This window comes from Aquarana catesbeiana, linkage group LG13 (assembly GCF_042186555.1).
Source record: "Aquarana catesbeiana isolate 2022-GZ linkage group LG13, ASM4218655v1, whole genome shotgun sequence".
Classification (NCBI taxonomy): Eukaryota; Metazoa; Chordata; class Amphibia; order Anura; family Ranidae; genus Aquarana; species Aquarana catesbeiana.
In genome coordinates, this window is record NC_133336.1 from 118,658,070 (window position 1) to 118,677,191 (window position 19,122).

A 19,122-nucleotide genomic window follows, 5' to 3' on the forward strand; every position below is an offset into this window, starting at 1 on the left:
ATATATATATATATATATATATATATATATACACATATACACACACACACACATACAAACTTCAGGTGGGTTACCTTTTTTTCTTAGCTTTAACTTTTAGGCTGTCAATCAGTAATGGTAATGGTTTGATTCGATACATGTGTGGTGATATGTTGGGTGGGGATAAGAGAGGAAGATGATGTCGGGTTCTCCACACACAGCCAGAGAAGCCCGATGAAGAGCAAATTATAGACCCTCCATTTCTTTTTAAGTAGGTAAACTTTCAAAATCTGCAGGGGGGTCAAATAATTATTTTCCCCCACTGTATCATGCATTCCTCTGGTCTCAGGCAGGCAATTACCGACCTTGCGTATTCCATACAAACAGAACAGACAGCTGCACACATGGGCCAAAAGGCGTCCAGTTTCCTGCCGAAACAGCTGATGTGTAAAAGGCTTTAAAGAGGAAGTAAACCCTGATGGGTTTTGCTTCCTTTCTTTTACCCTGCAAAGTAAAAGCATAATGTGCTAGTATGCATCTCATAGTAGCACATTATGTCACACTCACCTGCGAAGCCCGCACTCACCTGCGAAGCCCGCACCATCCCCGCTGCAAACCACATCCATGTTTGTCCCTCTTCCTTCCAGGGCCGCAGACTCTGGCTCTGTGACTGGCCGGAGCAGCATGATGTCACTCCCGCGCTTACGCGCAGGAGCCGCCGGTCATGGCACTCGCTCGTGAAGAAACAGCACGGAGGGCAATTCTTCACAGCACATGCGCCGATGACATAGGCGCAAGTTTAGGAGATATTTACAATACCTATAGGTATGCTTATTCTAGGCAAAGGGAGGTTTACAAGCTCTTTAGGGCTCTTAATAACAGGCTCTGTAATAATGCAACTGACAAGCATTAGAAGCACACTTTACACAATTGAGGTAAAGGAAATCTGTGTTTAGTGTGAATGACTTATGTGAGGTTGTGTTTTACCTGCTTTGTCTATTTCCAGACACAACAGAATCTACTGAGATTCATCCACATTAAAGAAAAGGCAGATCAAATGCCGCCTATGCTTGCCAGAGTAGCACTGCTCTTCGTTCATAGAAAAAAAAAACATCTGCACAAACACTAAGCTATATTAAACAGAGGTGTGAGATTCAGACCCTATAATAAAATTACTTAGCATGAGAAAAAACATGCTGTACTCACATAATTTAAAACACCTATGTAATTAATTACGGGGCTGCACTGTGTCAAAGGGAAGGCAATTCCAACTGGCATTGGGTTCCAAGTGTACCCATCAATTAGTAAGGAAGGGACACAGCCTTATCACTTTAAATTTGAAAAGTTATATATTTATATAAGTTACCGACCTTCACACACTGCTCAGCCAAATCCCGACTGGTCCGGTTATTGAGTTCCACTACAACAAGCCGATTGCAAAGTGCTTTGATGGCACCTTCCACTCCCACAATGCGCCTGGTACATTCAGCTGACACATCCAGATAATACGTGATTGCACGAGCGGTGACTTCAAGCACATTATCAGGGGCACTTTCATCCAGAAAGATCTTGCACAGTGCTGGAAGGAAAGTCCGAGGGGGACACCTAGAAACCAGAGTAAGCAGTAGATTTCAGCAACCAATTTTAATTTTTGAAGTCGAAGTAAGTTGAATACAGTACCTCCTGAATAGTGTACCTCCTAAGCTTCTTTTCAGACAGTTTTGTGACTCCCCACTTACCTGCAACACTATAAATCAAGAGGGAGACACCACCATTCGGAGCCTGCAGCATTTCAGTTTATGTGTTGCTTTGCAGCCCAAGTACCCAATTAATGGAGTATTACCATACTTTTGTAGCCTTTCCTGGGTTCGATTTGTCCTGTAAACTGCTTGAACAATCAAATGTTACACAGGTACTCGGTACAGCACCTGGCTCTTTAGCAAAGGCGTCTCCACTGTTAGCTTAATATCACATTTGTAACAGGTTGTATTAATATTATATTTATATAAATTATATCAAGGACAGACAACAGGAAGTTGTACACAATAATTCAAACAATTTAACACAGCTAAGCCTCCATGACATATTATGGTATCCGAAACATTATGGGCATACTGAGCAAGTCTCTTTCTAGAACATCATAGGGAATATTGCATATTCAAAATACAATTAAGGAATTTAAAAAGTGAATAATCATTTAGAAAATGATTACAATCTTCTACTAGAAGACAATCTTAAAGGTTTCAATTTAAAATACATTTAATAAATCAATTAGATGACATTTTTTGTATTGGTCTTGAATACCCCTTAAAGTATAGCAAACAAATATTTTATTTTTTTGTTTAAGACAGAAAATGTTTGAAACGGTGCCAGGTTTTTCTAGTGGTCTGTGTCCCTGGTGGGGAGATTCACTATTTGTCTTGATTATCACTTTTTGGAGATTACCAGAAAAGGAATAAGGGGGTTATCTTCCAGGGGGATACCTATTCCAGTGAAAGCTGGATAAGAAAGAACTTACTGAGACTAGAGACTTAGAGACTTATTTTAGTCTCTTTTGCATATTAGAGACAGGAAGGATGTCTGTGTCCCCAACAGAACACAGACTGGAAGAAAAAAAAAAAAAAAAAAAAAAAAACCTCCCAAGCCAGTTCCTTCATTCATGGAGACGCAGCATCACATGTAGACGTTACCTAGGACTGTCTGCATGCAAAAGCAATATGCCTAGGAATGCCTGCTCCTCCCTTACTGGCACCCACCCAAAAGAAATTTTGGCATCTTCATGACTCCTCCCCAAGAGCCAGCCACTAATTGCATCACACTTTGACACAGGGGTAGGCAACCTCTGCCCTCCAGCTGTTTTAAAACTACAAATCCCATTAGACCCTAACAACCACAGGCATGACTCCTAGAGGCAGAGGCATGATGGGATTTGTAGTTTCACCACAGCTGGAGAGCCGAGAATGCCTACCCCTGCTTACTAAAGGTCATGCTGTGAATACATTAACCACTTAAGGACTAGCCTCGTTTTGGATTTTAGGTGTTTACATGTTTAAAACAGGTTTTTCTGCTAGAAAATTACTTAGAACCCCCAAACATTATATATGGTTTTTCTTCTAACACCCTAGAGAATACAATGGCGGTCATTGCAATACTTTTTTTGCACCGTACTTGCGCAGCGGTCTTATAAGCGCACTTTTTTTGGAAAAAATTCACTTTTTTGAATAAAAAAATAAAACAACAGTAAAGTTATCCCAATTTTTTTTTTATATTGTGAAATATAATGTTACGCCAAGTAAATTGATACCCAACATGTCATGCTTGAAAATTGCGCCCGCTCGTGGAATGGCGTCAAACTTTTACCCTCAAAAATCTCCATAGGCGACATTTAAAAAATTCTACAGGTTGCATATTTTGCGCTACAGAGGAGGTCTAGGGCTAGAATTATTGTTCTCGCTCTACCGGTCGCTGCGATACCTCACATGTGTTTTTTGACCACCGTTTTCATATGTGGGCGCTACTCACGTATGCTTTCGCTTCTGCGCGCGAGCTCGTCAGGACAGGGGGGTTTTAAAAATTTTTTTTTTTTTATTTTTATTATTTATTTTAAAATATTTTATTTATTTTTACACTGTTTAAAAAAAAAAAAAAAAATTGTGTCACTTTTATTCCTATTACAAGGAATGTAAACATCCCTTGTAATAGAAAAAAGCATGGCAGGACCTTTTAAATATGAGATCTGGGGTCAAAAAGACCTCAGATCTCATATTTACACTAAAATGCAATAAAAAAAAAAAAAAAAAAAAAAAAAGTCATTTAGAAAAATGACATTTGAAAAAATATGCCTTTAAGAGGCGTGGACAGAAGTGATGTTTTGACGTCGCTTCCACCCAGCAGTGTCATGGAGACGAGTGAGCGCCATCTTGGCCTCACTCGTCTCCAGACACACCACGCAGAAGGACGCGATCGCCTCCGCGGCTACCGACGGCTCCGGTAAGCGGCGGAGGGCACCGGATCGCGGCGGGAGGGGGGGGGGGGCCCTCTCCCGCCACCGATAAAAGTGATCTCGCGCCGAATCCACCGCAGGGACCACTTTTATCTGAAAGCCGGCCGCCGCACGAAAACGGGGATACCGGGGTTATGGCAGCTAGCTGCTGCCATAACAACGATATCCCCGTTCAAACTTAGGACGTATATAGTCGTGCGGCGGTCGGGAAGTGGATAAAGGACCCTTTCATGGCTTTTTCTCTGTCACTTTTTTAGGCGGACCGGATCAGACCATATATTGCCCTCTACTGTCCGTTGACACCCATCGACATCCAATCTGATCCGCTAAAAAGAGATGGATAGGGTTCCGTTTCCCACCTGTCTAGCAAATCGAATGGCCATCTGGTGTAAACGAACAACCGATCCATTTACATTCGACCACCATTAGAGGACATCAGGCTGTGCCTGTGTCCACTCTGCATACAGTTAGGTCCATAAATATTGGGAAATCAACACAATTCTAATCTTTTTGGCTCTATACACCACCACAATGGATTTGAAATGAAACAAACAAGATGTGCTTTAACTGCAACCCTCTGTATTCACTCTGGTGAAGTCTTCTCTTGATTGTTGACTTTGACACACATACACCTACCTCCTGGAGAGTGTTCTTGATCTAGTTAACTGTTGTGAAGGGTGTTTTCTTCACCAGGGAAAGAATTCTTTGGTCATCCACCAGTTGTTTTCCGTGGTCTTCCGGGTCTTTAGGTGTTGCTGAGCTCACCGGTCCGTTCTTTCTTTTTAAGGATGTTCCAAACAGTTGATTTGGCCACACCTAATGTTTTTGCTAACTCTCCGATGGGTTTGTTTTGTTTTTTCAACCTAATGATGGCTTGCTTCACTGATAGTGACAGCTCTTTGGATCTCATATTGAGAGTTGACAGCAACAGATTCCAAGTGCAAATAGCACACTTCAAATGAACTCTGGACCTTTTATCTGCTCCTTGTAAATGGGATAATGAGGGAATAACACACACCTGGCCACGGAACAGCTGAGCAGCCAATTGTCCCATTACTTTTGGTCCCTTAAAAAGTGGGAGGCACATATACAAACTGTTGTAATTCCTACATCGTTCACCTGATTTGGATGTAAATACCCTCAAATTAAAGCTGAAAGTCTGCAGTTAAAGAGCATCTTGTTCGTTTCATTTCAAATCCATTGTGGTGGTGTATAGAGCCAAAAAGATTAGAATTGTGTTGATTTCCCAATATTTACAGACCTGACTGTAAGCAGAGTGGAACACGGACAAGTTATCCACCTGCTCAGCGGGGATCAGTGGACAGATTCCCCACTGAGCTGGCAGAGTCTGCCCCATGTGAAAGGAGCCTAAGGCGCTATGCACACTACCGTAAAAAAACACCAGTGCTCTTGGTAAACGCTAAAAATCTGCCAGAAAAATGCTCTAAAAATGAAAAAAAACAGAAGGTTTTTTTTCCTCTGCCTCTAAAAGATGAGCTTAAAAAACGCCTCTAGACTACCTAATGTGCATGGACACATTACATTTACCGGCAAAACGCTAAACTCTAGGAGCAGCTTTTTTTTTTAAGCTATTGTGCATGGAGCATAACTTGGGCAAGGCAGAAAAAAAAAAAAAAAAAAAAAGCTGCTTAACCACTACGCACCCGCGCTATAGCCGAAAGACGGCTACAGGGCAGCGCTCAATTGCCGGGAGGTCGTCCCTGGACGTCCTCCTGTTTACTTCCTCCCTGCGTGCGACCACGGACGCACATCAGGGGGGGAAATCCGTGTTGGCCTTGGACACAGCCAATCACAGATCGTGCTAATTGGCCAATCACAGCGGCCATTTAGCAGTTGGAGTGTCCAATGAGAGATGATCTCATATGTAAACATATCATGTCTCATTGCCGGCTCTCCCTCCTCTCACAGAGACCGCGTGTGAGGAGGGAGAGCGACCTGCAGCGTGAGTGTTTGAACACTAACACAGTGCCACACACACACACACACACACACACGCCCACCTGTCCCCAGTGCCACCTGTCAGTGCCATCTGTCCCCAGTGCCACCTGTCAGTGTCACGTGCCATCTGTTAGTGTCACGTGTCATTAGTGCCATCTGTCATCAGTGCCACATGTCATCAATGCCACATATTAGTGCCATCTGTCATCAGTGCCACATCCCTGTCACAGGTCACTGTCCTGGTGCTCTAGGGCTTCAAAAGTGTAATAGGTAGTCAACAAGTTAGATGTGTATTTTATGCTCCTAGAACACGTGATGGTGCTCCCTGCATGTTGGGCCTCTCTATGTGGCCAGGCTGTGAAAAAGTCCCACACGTGGTATCGTAATACTCAGGAGTAGCAGCAGAATGTATTTTGAGGAGTCATTTGTGGTATACACATACCATGTGAGAGAAATAACCTATTACAATGACAATTTTGTGGGAAAAAAAAAAATCTTCATTTTGCAAAGAATTGTGGGAAAAAAACGACAACATCAAAAACCTCACCATGCATCTTACTAAATACCTTGGAATGTCTACTTTCAAAAAAGGGGTCATTTGGGGGGTATTTGTACTTTCCTGGCTTGTTAGGGTCACAAGAAATTAGATAGGCCGCCAGTACATCAGGTGTGATCAAATTATTATGATTTACACCACAGCTTTAGACTCTCTAACTTTCACAAAGACCAAATAATATCCACTAATTTGGGTTATTTTTACCAACGATATGTAGCAGTATAAATTGTGGCCAAAATTTATGAAGAAAAATTAATAATTTGCAAAATTTTATCACAAAGAAAAATGTGGTTTTGTTCAAAATTTTCGGTCTTTTTTCATTTATAGCGCAAAAAATAAAAAACTCAGAGGTGATCAAGTACCACCAAAAGAAAGCTCTATTTGTATGAAAAAAAGGACAAAAAATTCATTTGGGTACAGTATTACATGACTAATTGTCATTCAAAGTGTGAGAGCACTGAAAGCTGAAAATTGGTCTGGGCAGGAGGGGGGTTCAAGTGCCCAATAGGCAAGTGGTTAATGGTTATTGAGTGCAAACAATTTTACTGTTGAATTGCAATTTTTTTTTAAAGAATGGGGACCTCTGTCAGATTTATATCAATGCTACAGTCTTTCTTTTCTGGGGAAATTCATCACAATTGTCCTGGTGTCATAGGAACAAAAATAAAATATGGGGTAAATTTAGAGCTTCCGTCAGGTTGGGCTTTAACACATTCTACTCTTCACATACTGTATAAATACATCAATGTTGAAAAAAAATTATGAGAGAACAGCCAAGAAGTGGCAAAAGGCACATTTCACTTTATCTCCACACACATTCCAGTTGGTAGTAATTCAGAATTCATTCCTGACACAGATTATCCTCATTTTTCTATCTGAAGCTTACAAAGCCCAACCCTTGCAGAGAATACAGCCTCTGATAATCACATTCAGTTGCCTTACGTATGTTCTTAAATTTAGATACAGAATGAGACATAAGGCCGGATTCACACTAGCTGCAGCCGTGGCTCGCAGCAGGGGTCCGGATGTGTCCCTGTTCATTTCAGGGCGAATCAGGTCCGAATTTTTGCCTGAATTTGAACTGAAATGGAGCCAAAGACGCACAGGACCCTTTTCCAGTGCAGACTGAGGCCTCCCCTGAGCTGAGTGAACCAGCTCCATTGAGAGCTGGGCACAGTCTCCTGGCATGCAAACTGGATGCGGGGAAACTCGCATCCAATTCGCATAAGTGTGAACCCAGCCTCAAAGGATAAGTTCAGCTTTGGAACATGTTACGCGCTAGCGTTTTTAGGGTGCAACATGTAACATGTTCCAGCTCCTGTGCCTTCTTCCCCCAATCACCCCTCCTCCCTGTGACAGCTGGCAGGGGTTCCTCTCCCTGCAACCGCTGTCACCTTTTAAAAGTAGCACGGCACTCTGCCCACACAGCCTTGTCATTTGTGTTTCCTGTGAATTAATAAACCACAAGTACGTACATGTAGTTTGAATGAGCTGCAAGCGTGCTAATCCACATGCCCGTAGTTCATTCATATTGCCTGTAAGCAGCGTGCACAGGAGCCTGACATTGCACCTGTGATCTGCTGATACTGCAATGCTTTCTAGGCTCCAGTTATAAATAAAAAAACTGTGCAATGGGCTACAAGACCATCAACAAGAAGCCTGGTGAGAAGGAGAAAACTATTGGAGTGATTATTCGCAAATGGAAGAAATACAAAAAAAACCCTAACAATCTCCCTCAGTCTGGAGATCCATGCAAGATTTTGCCTCATGGGGTAAGGATGATCATGAGAAAAGTGAAGAATCAGCCCAGAACTACACGGGAGGAGCTTGTGAATAATTTCAAGGCAGTTGGGACCACAGTCATCAAACAAACCATTGGTAGCACAATACGCCACCATGGATTGAAATACTGCAGAGTCCGCAAGTCTCTTTCATCAAGAAGGCACATGTACAGGCCCGTCTGAAGTTTGCCAATGAACATCTAAATCACTGATGGCGAACCTCGGAACCCCAGATGTTTTGGAACTACATTTCCCATGATGCTCAGCTACACTGCAGAGAACATAAGCATCATGGGAAATGTAGCTCAAAAACATATGGGGTGCCAAGGTTTGCCATCACTGATCCAAATGATTCAGAGAAGGATGTGGAGAAAGTGCTGTGGTCAGATGAGACCAAAATTGAGCGCTTTGGCAGTAATTCGACTTGCCCTGTTTTGAGGACGAAAAATGCTGACTATGACCCCAAGAACACCATCCCTACAGTCAAGCACGGAGGTGGAAACATTATGCTTTGGGACTGCTTCTCTACTAAAGGTACAGGCCGACATTGCCACATTGAGGGGCCAAGTATTGTAAAATCTTGGATGAAAACCTTTGTCTCTCAGCCAGAACACTGAAGATGGGTCTTCCAGCATGAGAATGACACAAAACATACTGCCAGAGAAGCAAAGGAGTGGCTCAATTAGTACTACATTAAGGTCATGGAGTGGCCTAGCCAGTCCCCAGACCTTAATCCTACAGAAAATTTACGGAAGGAACTGAAACTTCGAGTTTCCAAGCGACAGCCAAGTTTTTTTCTGGATTTTTGGTTGATATTCTGTCTCTATCTTTTAAAATACACTTATGATAAAAATTATGGACCCTTCATTTCTTTGTAAGTGGGCAAACATACAAAATCTGTAGGGGATCAAACAATTAATTTTCCCCCACTGTATAAGCAGTACACACCTGGAGTGGTGACAAAAAAAAAAAAAAAAAACACAGCCCTGCGTGGAGGACTGAATTAAAAGGACATTCTTGCATTTTATTTATTTTTGTGGGATAAAATAGTGCTGCGCCAAAGAAAAATTCAGTTCCTCTAATCCTTCCTCATAGGGGAGCTCCTCCATGCCTCTTATCAGTTTGGTTGCCCTTCTCTGCACTTTCTCCAGTTTCCCTATATGCTTTTTGTGAAACGGTGCCCAAAATTGAACTGCATAAACCAGATGAGGTCTTGCTAATGATTTGACAAGGGACAAAATGATATCTCTCTCTGCTGTCCATTCCGCCTTTAACACAAGAAAGGATTTGTTGGATTTGGAAACTGCAGCTTGACACTGCAACTATTATTAAGCTTATGATCCAGAACACCCAGATCCTTTTCCACCATTGATTCCCCCAGTTGTACTCCCCATAGTATGTATGATGCATGAGTGTTTTTAGCCCCCAAGTGCATAACTTTACCTTTACCAACATTAAGCCTAATTTTCCAATTAAACAGTGCATTGAGGTTGGCTTGTAAGTTAGAGATATCCTGTAAGGACGTTATTCCACTGCATAACTTGGTGTCATCTGCAAAGACTGGAATGGTCCTTTAATCCCAGACCCTGTATCATTTTTAAATGTATTAAAAAGTTAGGGTCCCAACACTGAACCTTGGGGTACACCACTGACAACCCTAGACCATTCTGTGTATGAATCATTAACCACTACTCTCTAAATATGGTCTTTTAGCCAGTTTTCTATCCATTTTCAAAACTGATCCTACAAAGCCAGTAGACTTTGAACTGTGTCCAAACGCTTTTGAAATATCCAAGTATACGATATCCACAGTCACTCCTTTGTCTAAGGTTTTGATTACAGTGGACAGGACAGTGTGAGTAACAATAAAATATGTAATTAAAGTGGATGTAAACCTAATTAAATTTGAGCTGGGCACATATATCTACAGTGTTTTCTTATCTCTCTTCAAAGCTGTAAGTCCCATGGCTTTCTCCTGCTCTGTTCTTCTTTTATCAGCATGATCACTTCTGACAAGTTCTCCGACAACTGTGATAAAACCAGCCTGAATTTTGTGTCAGGGTGGGTGCTATAAATGGATTAGCAGAGAGCTGGTCTATTCATAGCACAGCTCTGCAAGTCTCTGCCTGTGTGGAGGGGAGTGTGTGCCTTTCCTCCAATCAACTGTCTCACAGTGTATGGCAAGAATCCACTTCCACAGGTGAATCGGGAAGAGAAAATTCCAACATGACGTGCACTTTCTAATCTTTCTAATGTAAAACTTATGTAGGATGATTTGTTTCATCTCTGTGCATCATCTGAGGCTGTTCACTTTACTGGGTATATGTGAAGGTTTACATCCACCTAAAGTTTTTATTACATAATTAGGGTAAAATAAGGGGGGGGGGGGGGGTGTATGTTATCTGCCCACACTTTTTTTTTTTTTTTTTTTTAGCATCCATTAAAAAAAAAAAATAAGTCTGTGTAATAAAAGTAGTCCTCTGCAGCTAGAGGGGAACCAAAACACCGCGGATGGTGTTGTGCAAAAGAAAAAAACAAAAGTGTGGTGGTGGCTATAAACCACTTGAGGCATACCTCAGAAGTCATAAATATGTCTATGCCACGGTTTATGTTTGAGTAAAAAGATTTATTGTAAAATCAAAGTATTCCAAGAATGGAAAGGGTTAAAACATGGCTGACAGACAATGTTAAACATAATGCTTGATATTGAACTTCAATCTCACCCAAACCTCAGCAGGCTGACTTGGGCATATCAAGGCCGGTGCTGGGGGCAACCAAAAGGTCTATAGGTGCCAGATGTCCCATGGGCATCCACCCAATGGAAGAGATGACAGACTACTGGTGGAACCCGTAAAGCTGAGTGACGTGGATAGGCCCCCCAATAGACCAAACATTGGACTCCAAACCACTGGAGGATGCAGCTGGTGTAGTCGGGTGGCGCGCTGGATGTGATGTCACCAACACAGGAGCGATGTTGAACCGACTCACCGCAACAAGGCTTGGGATAGAACAAAGATGCAGTTGTAGAGCAGATGGAAAGCTGTCAGCAAGCTGTAATACTGATAACGCATTTCGGGCATGGCCCTTTATCAAATCAAGGCCACGCCTGAAACGCGTTAACAGTATTTTGTAAAAGTAAGACATTTTTATGACTTCTCTGAAGTATGCCTCAAGTGGTTTATCGCCATCACCCCAAAAGCGCTGAATTAAGAGGAATCCTTTTGTTGTTTGGTTTTCCAGCATGGCTGTTTGACAGTCTTCTTTTGAACCAACAGATTTACATTCGGATCCAAAGTCTGCTGGTTCCTGCTGAACTGGCAAATTTCAGGCCTGTGTGTACTGGGCTTAACACATCCAGTACTCTGTGCCAGCAATACTCAAATTAAGATGATCATTTAACCCTTTCGCTGCCAGGCCCTGTGCTCCACATTGGCCAGGCCATTTTTGCAATTCTTTCACTGCTTTTTTATTTTTCCCTTACAGCTTTCAGAGTTTGTTAAATGCCCCAAGCTATATATTTTCTGAAAGCACATGACCAGTAGAATACAAATAAGGCGCTACTGATTTTTAGGGCACAATGATATTTGCGCAAATCCTTATCAATATTTTTTGCTAAAAATACACTAAAATCATTATTAGCAGATAGAAACACAGCACATTTTACAAAATTCCTGTACTGAGTTAATAAATAACAAAATATTTGTAATTTTTAAATTACGCCTTTTTGCAAAATGATGGAAACTGAACTTACGCAAAAATGTAAAAATAACCACATTTCTCCAAAAACCTGAAGGTTTTCAATATTCCATTACAGCTTTCAGAGTTTGTTAATAATATTTTCGGAAAAGCATAGGACCAGTAGAATAAAAAGAAGGTGCTACTGATTTTTAAGGCCCCACGTTATTTGCTTTCCAAAGCAATGTTTTCGCTAAAAATACACTAAGAAACAAACACAGCAAATTTTACTAAATTCCTACTAAATATAAAAGCTTAACCTGTATTGAGTTAATAAATAACTTTTAACCACTTGAGCCCCGGACCATTATGCTGCCTAAGGACCAGAGGTCTTTTTCCAATTTGGCACTGCGTCACTTTAACTGCTAATTGCGCGGTCATGCAATGCTGTACCCAAACGAAATTTGCGTCCTTTTCTTCCCACAAATAGAGCTTTCTTTTGATGGTATTTGATCACCTCTGCGGTTTTTATTTTTTGCGCTATAAACGGAAAAAGACCGAAAATTTTGAAAAAAAATGATATTTTCTACTTTTTGTTATAAAAAAAATCCAATAAACTAAATTTTAGTCATACATTTAGGCCAAAATGTATTCGGCCACATGTCTTTGGTAAAAAAAATGTCAATAAGCGTATATTTATTGGTTTGCGCAAAAGTTATAGCGTCTACAAACTAGGGTACATTTTCTGGAATTTACACAGCTTTTAGTTTATGACTGCCTATGTCATTTCTTGAGGTGCTAAAATGGCAGGGCAGTACAAAACCCCCCCAAATGACCCCATTTTGGAAAGTAGACACCCCAAGGAAATTGCTGAGAGGCATGTTGAACCCATTGAATATTTATTTTTTTTGTCCCAAGTGATTGAAAAATGACAAAAAAAAAAAAAAAAAAAAAAATATTTACAAAAAGTCGTCACTAAATGATATATTGCTCACACAGGCCATGGGCCTATGTGGAATTGCACCCCAAAATACATTTAGCTGCTTCTCCTGAGTATGGGGATACCACATGTGTGGGACTTTTTGGGAGCCTAGCCGCGTACGGGGCCCCGAAAACCAATCACCGCCTTCAGGATTTCTAAGGGTGTAAATTTTTGCTTTCACTCTTCACTGCCTATCACAGTTTCGGAGGCCATGGAATGCCCAGGTGGCACAAAACCCCCCAAAATGACCCCATTTTGGAAAGTAGACACCCCAAGCTATTTGCTGAGAGGCATATTGAGTCCATGGAATATTTTATATTTTGACACAAGTTGCGGGAAAGTGACACTTTTTTTTTTTTTTTTTTTTTTTTTTTCATAAAGTTGTCACTAAATGATATATTGCTCACACAGGCCATGGGCATATGTGGAATTGCACCCCAAAATACATTTAGCTGCTTCTCCTGAGTATGGGGATACCACATGTGTGGGACTTTTTGGGAGCCTAGCCGCGTACGGGGCCCCGAAAACCAATCACTGCCTTCAGGATTTCTAAGGGTGAAAATTTTTGATTTCACTCTTTACTGCCTATCACAGTTTCGGAGGCCATGGAATGCCCAGGTGGCACAAAACCCCCCCAAATGACCCCATTTTGGAAAGTAGACACCCCAAGCTATTTGCTGAAAGGCATGGTGAGTATTTTGCAGCTCTCATTTGTTTTTGAAAATGAAGAAAGACAAGAAAAAACATTTTTTTTTTTCTTTTTTCAATTTTCAAAACTTTGTGACAAAAAGTGAGGTCTGCAAAATACTCACTATACCTCTCAGCAAATAGCTTGGGGTGTCTACTTTCCAAAATGGGGTCATTTGGGGGGGTTTTGTGCCACCTGGGCATTCCATGGCCTCCGAAACTGTGATAGGCAGTGAAGAGTGAAATCAAAAATTCACGCCCTTAGAAAGCCTGAAGGCGGTGCTTGGTTTTCGGGGTCCTGTACGCGGCTAGGCTCCCAAAAAGTCTCACACATGTGGTATCCCCGTACTCAGGAGAAGCAGCAGAATGTATTTTGGGGTGTAATTTCACATATTTCCATGGCATGTTTGAGCAATATATCATTTAGTGACAACTTTGTGCAAAAAAAAAAAAAAAAAAAAAAAAAATTTGTCTCTTTCCCGCAACTTGTGTCGCAATATAAAATATTCCATGGACTCGACATGCCTCTCAGCAAATAGCTTGGGGTGTCTACTTTCCAAAATGGGGTCATTTGGGGGGGTTTTGAACTGTCCTGGCATTTTATGCACAACATTTAGAAGCTTATGTCACACATCACCCACTCTTCTAACCACTTGAAGACAAAACCCTTTCTGACACTTATTGTTTACATGAAAAAGTTTTTTTTTTTTGCAAAAAAATTACTTTGAACCCCCAAACATTATATATTTTTTTAAAGCAAATGCCCTACAGATTAAAATGGTGGGTGTTTCATTTTTTTTTTTCACACAGTAATTGCGCAGCGATTTTTCAAACGCATTTTTTGGGGAAAAAACACACTTTTTTTAATTTTAATGCACTAAAACACGCTATATTGCCCAAATGTTTGATGAAATAAAAAAGATGATCTTAGGCCGAGTACATGGATACCAAACATGACATGCTTTAAAATTGCGCACAAACGTGCAGTGGCAACAAAATAAATACATGTTTAAAAGCCTTCAAAAGCCTTTACAGGTTACCACTTTAGATTTACAGAGGAGGTCTACTGCTAAAATTACTACCCTCGATCTGGCCTTCGCGGTGATACATCACATGCATGGTGCAATTGCTGTTTATGTTTGACGACAGACCGCCGCTTGCGTTCGCCTTAGCGCGAGAGCAGGGGGCGACAGGGGTGTTTTTTTTTTTTTTTTTTTTTTCTTTATTATTTTTTTGCTTTTTTAATCTTACTTTTAAACTGTTCCTTTCATATTTTTTTTTTTAATCATTTTTATTGTTATCTCGGGGAATGTAAATATCCCCTATGATAGCAATAGGTAGTGACAGGTACTCTTTTTTGAAAAAATTGTGGTCTATTAGACCCTAGATCTCTCCTCTGCCCTCAAAGCATCTGACCACACCAAGATCGGTGTGATAAAATGCTTCCCCAATTTCCCAATGGCGCTATTTACATCCGGCGAAATCTAAGTCATGAAATACTCGTAGCTTCCGGTTTCTTAGGCCATAGAGATGTTTGGAGCCACTCTGGTCTCTGATCAGCTCTATGGTCAGCTGGCTGAATCACCGGCTGCATTCTCAGGTTCCCTGTTGAGACAGGAGAGCCAGAGAAAAACACGGAAGACGGTGGGGGGGGGGGGGCATTCCCTCCCACGGCTTGTAAAAGCAGTCTAGAGGCTAATTAGCCGCTAGGATTGCTTTTACATGAAAGCCGACCGCTGGCTGAAAAGAATGATACCAAGATGATACCTAAACCTGCAGGCATCATTCTGGTATAACCACTCAAAGTCGTGAATGGCGTACCTGAAGACAAAAAAATGGTTAACAATGGTTAACAATAAAGCACAGTAAAGTGTAAATAATTACACACCTGAAAAACAAACATGATAAAACATAATAACAATAACAATAACAATAAAACATTGCAGAATAGAATACAGTAAAAAAGAGCAGAACAATAGAGAGAGAGAATAGAGAGAGAGAGAACAATAAAACAACTATTTTTTTTTATTTCATATTTTTTTTTTTTTTTTACACTTTTTTTGTAACTAACTTTTATAACTGTAACCGGTTCCAGGTTCGGGTCTCTCAAAATGCGATGGCATCTTGGGAGACCCTGTGAAAGTGTGCCTAGTCTGTGCAATGCTGTACCCTACGCTAATACTCAACTAGTGAATGGTAGCGTTCAAAACATTCACCAATGCAAAGACCAGGATTGTCAGGACAGGAGGGACAATAATAGCGGGTGTCACGCCTATATCCGCGCTTGCTGCAGACACGACATCTTTTTTGGGGGTTCGTTGGGTAGGGGTACTCGGGAGGACATAAAAATGCCTCTCATGCAGCCGACTGCATTTGGTTGGGGATGTGAATGGGGGAAGTACGGGCGCTGCAGAAGTGGTGGGTTCCCAATTAGGATTGGCGAATGCAGCAGGAAGGGCACTATGGGCACGATGGGCCTGTGTTTGTCTTTTTGGTGGCAGCGGGACACTACTTGTGCTTGCCACCTCACCAGCTTCAACTGCACTTATGGGACTCGCCACGTCACCAAGTGTTACTGCAGTGCTGGTTTGACTACGACCGGGGTGTACTAGGCCGCTGGCGCTTGCCAGTTCACCAAAACGCTACCAAAAAACGTTAGCGATCGCAGGGATCAGGCCTGACTCTGCGAACGCTGCAGTTATGCGTTTAGTGTTTTGTAAGTGACAGTGATCGATCGATACTGCACTTGGGTGGGCTGGGCCGGGCCGGGCGGAGGGGCAAAACGCAGGTGCTAGCAGGTATCTGGGCTGATCCCGCTAACACTGCGTTTTTGGGAACCCTAAACTGCTGGTGACGCTAGTATAGATCTGATCGGATCAGATATTGATGCGATCAGATACTATACCACTAAGGGAGGTGTACGGTGCGTGCGTGGGTGTTAGCGGTACTGGCGCTAATCTGACGCTGCCTGGGGCTGGTGCTTGCCAGTTCACCAAAACGCTACAAAAAAAACTGTTAGCGATCGCAGGGATCAGGCCTGACTCTGCGAACGCTGCAGTTATGCGTTTAGTGTTTTGTAAGTGTCAGTGATCGATCGATACTGCACTTGGGTGGGCTGGGCTGGGCCGGGCGGAGGGGCAAAACGCAGGTGCTAGCAGGTATCTGGGCTGATTCCGCTAACACTGCGTTTTTGGGAACCCTAAACTGCTGGGGACGCTAGTATAGATCTGATCGGATCAGATATTGATCCGTTCAGATACTATACCACTAAGGGAGGCGTATGCTGCGTGCGTGGGTGTTAGCGGTACTGGCGCTAATCTGACGCCTGGGGCTGGTGCTTGCCAGTTCACCAAAATGCTACCAAAAAAACTGTTAGCGATCGCAGGGATCAGGCCTGACTCTGCGAACGCTGCAGTTATGCGTTTAGTGTTTTGTAAGTGACAGTGATCGATCGATACTGCACTTGGGTGGGCTGGGCGGAGGCACAAAACGCAGGTGCTAGCAGGTATCTGGGCTGATCCCGCTAACACTGCGTTTTTGGGAACCCTAAACTGCTGGGGACGCTAGTATAGATCTGATCGGATCAGATATTGATCCGATCAGATACTATACCACTAAGGGAGGCGTATGCTGCGTGCGTGGGTGTTAGCGGTACTGGCGCTAATCTGACGCTGCCTGGGGCGACGCATATCACCGCCGGGCGATCAGGGGGCTAAACCTTTATTTGGTAATAAACGGCGGGTGCCCTGACACTATAAAAAATAAACAAACTAACCAGCGTCAACCGTAACAGTTATACGGTGATCAGTGGTGAAAGGGTTAACTAGGGGGCAATCAAGGGGTTAAAACATTTATTCGGTAGTATATGGGGGTCCCTGACGCTATAAAACGCTGACGGCGAACCTAAATATTTACCTCACTAACTAGCGTCACCAGCGACACTAATACAGCGATCAGAAAAATGATCGCTTAGTGACACTGGTGACAGGGGGTGATCAAGGGGTTAAAACTTTATTAGGGGGGGTTAGGGGGGTACCCTAGACCTAAAGGGGGGTAATACTCACTGTCCCAACACTGTAACTGTCACAAACTGACACTATGCAGTAATCAGAAAAAAAAAAAAAAAAAACTGCTGGTGTCAGTTTGTGACAGGGGGGGGGGGGGGGTGATTGGGGGGGGATCGGGGGGCGATCGGGGGGGGGATCGGGGTGTTTTGTGTGCCTGGCATGTTCTACTGTGTGTGTGTGTGTTGGTGCACTCACATAGATGTCTTCTCTCCTCGGGCCGGAACGGAAAATACCGACCCGAGGGGAGATGACATCACTTCCTTTGCTGCTGTTTAGCATACAGCAGCAAAGGAGTGTTTTCATTGGCCGGCGGCGATCGCGAGGGGGGGGGCCACGAACGGATGGTCTCCCCCTCATCACCGATCGCCGCTGGACAAAAGACGACCGCCTCGGGCACCGGGGGGGGGTCCGATCGGACCCCCCACCCGCGGAAGGCAAATCACGTACCCTGTACATGATTTTGCCTGTCCGTGCCACTTTGCCGACGTACATCGGCGTGAGGCGGTCGTCAAGTGGTTAAATTGCGCCTTTTTGAGAAATGTAGGACCAGAATAAAAAGAAGGCACTACTGATTTTAAAGGCACCGTGATATTTGCACAAATGTTTATCAAAACAATATATTTGCTAAAAAATCTCTAAAAATTTTTAGCACATATAAATATTTTTGCTAAAAATGCACAAATCATTAAAATCAGTAAATAAAATAATAATAAAAGTTAAAATTGTATTGAGTTAATAAATAGCAAATATTTGTACATTTGGACTTTTGTGTTATCGCACTATATGCTGCTGCTTTTTTATTGGTGCATTCAAGGATACATCTTTTCAGTGCATTTTTTTTTCTTTTATGCATGCGGACCTACTTGGATGTAAAATTGGGAGCAACAGCGATGTTCCTGCAGATGCTACATCCCAAATGACATCAATGGGACTGCCTGCACAGAGATGCATGGAACACCTGTGCATCCCTGTAAAGGTACGCTGTGTATGCCCTGTGAGAACAAGGCCTTAGGCCCCTTTCACACAAGCAGACCGATCGGGTCTGTCTGTTAATTTTTCAGGTGGGCCCAATCAGACCACCCATTGTTCTCTATGGAGAGGCTGATGTAAATGGACATGTGTCCGTTTACACCCGCCTGCATCCAATCCGATCCGCTAAAAACAGACTGATGAGGATCCCATTCCCCATCCATCTAGCAAATCGGATCGGATGGTATCCAATGGAAATGGACAGGCGGTCTGTTTCCATCCAACTGCCCCATAGAAAACAGTGGGTTATTTCCATTCTGCATCAGCGGAGCAGACGTGGACCTGTCATTGTCCTGTTCAGCTGGGATCAGCAGACAGATCTCCCTGCTGAGCAGGCGGATCTGCTTGACAGAGTCTGCTCCATGTGAAAGGGGTCTTAACTAAGAGCGGCCGGTCCATTGGGG

At 42.7% G+C, this 19,122-nt stretch overlaps 1 protein-coding gene across 3 annotated transcripts in view; it reads right to left on the reverse strand.

The window, feature by feature from the left end:
• HECTD1 (HECT domain E3 ubiquitin protein ligase 1) overlaps positions 1-19,122 on the reverse strand; it is a 261,585-nt gene that overhangs the window by 180,599 nt on the left and 61,864 nt on the right. For all 3 annotated transcript variants that reach the window (XM_073609172.1, XM_073609173.1, XM_073609171.1), the window contains exon 3: positions 1,350-1,584. In XM_073609172.1, the coding sequence (XP_073465273.1) occupies positions 1,350-1,584 (235 nt within the window). The remainder of the gene's footprint in view (positions 1-1,349; positions 1,585-19,122) is intronic.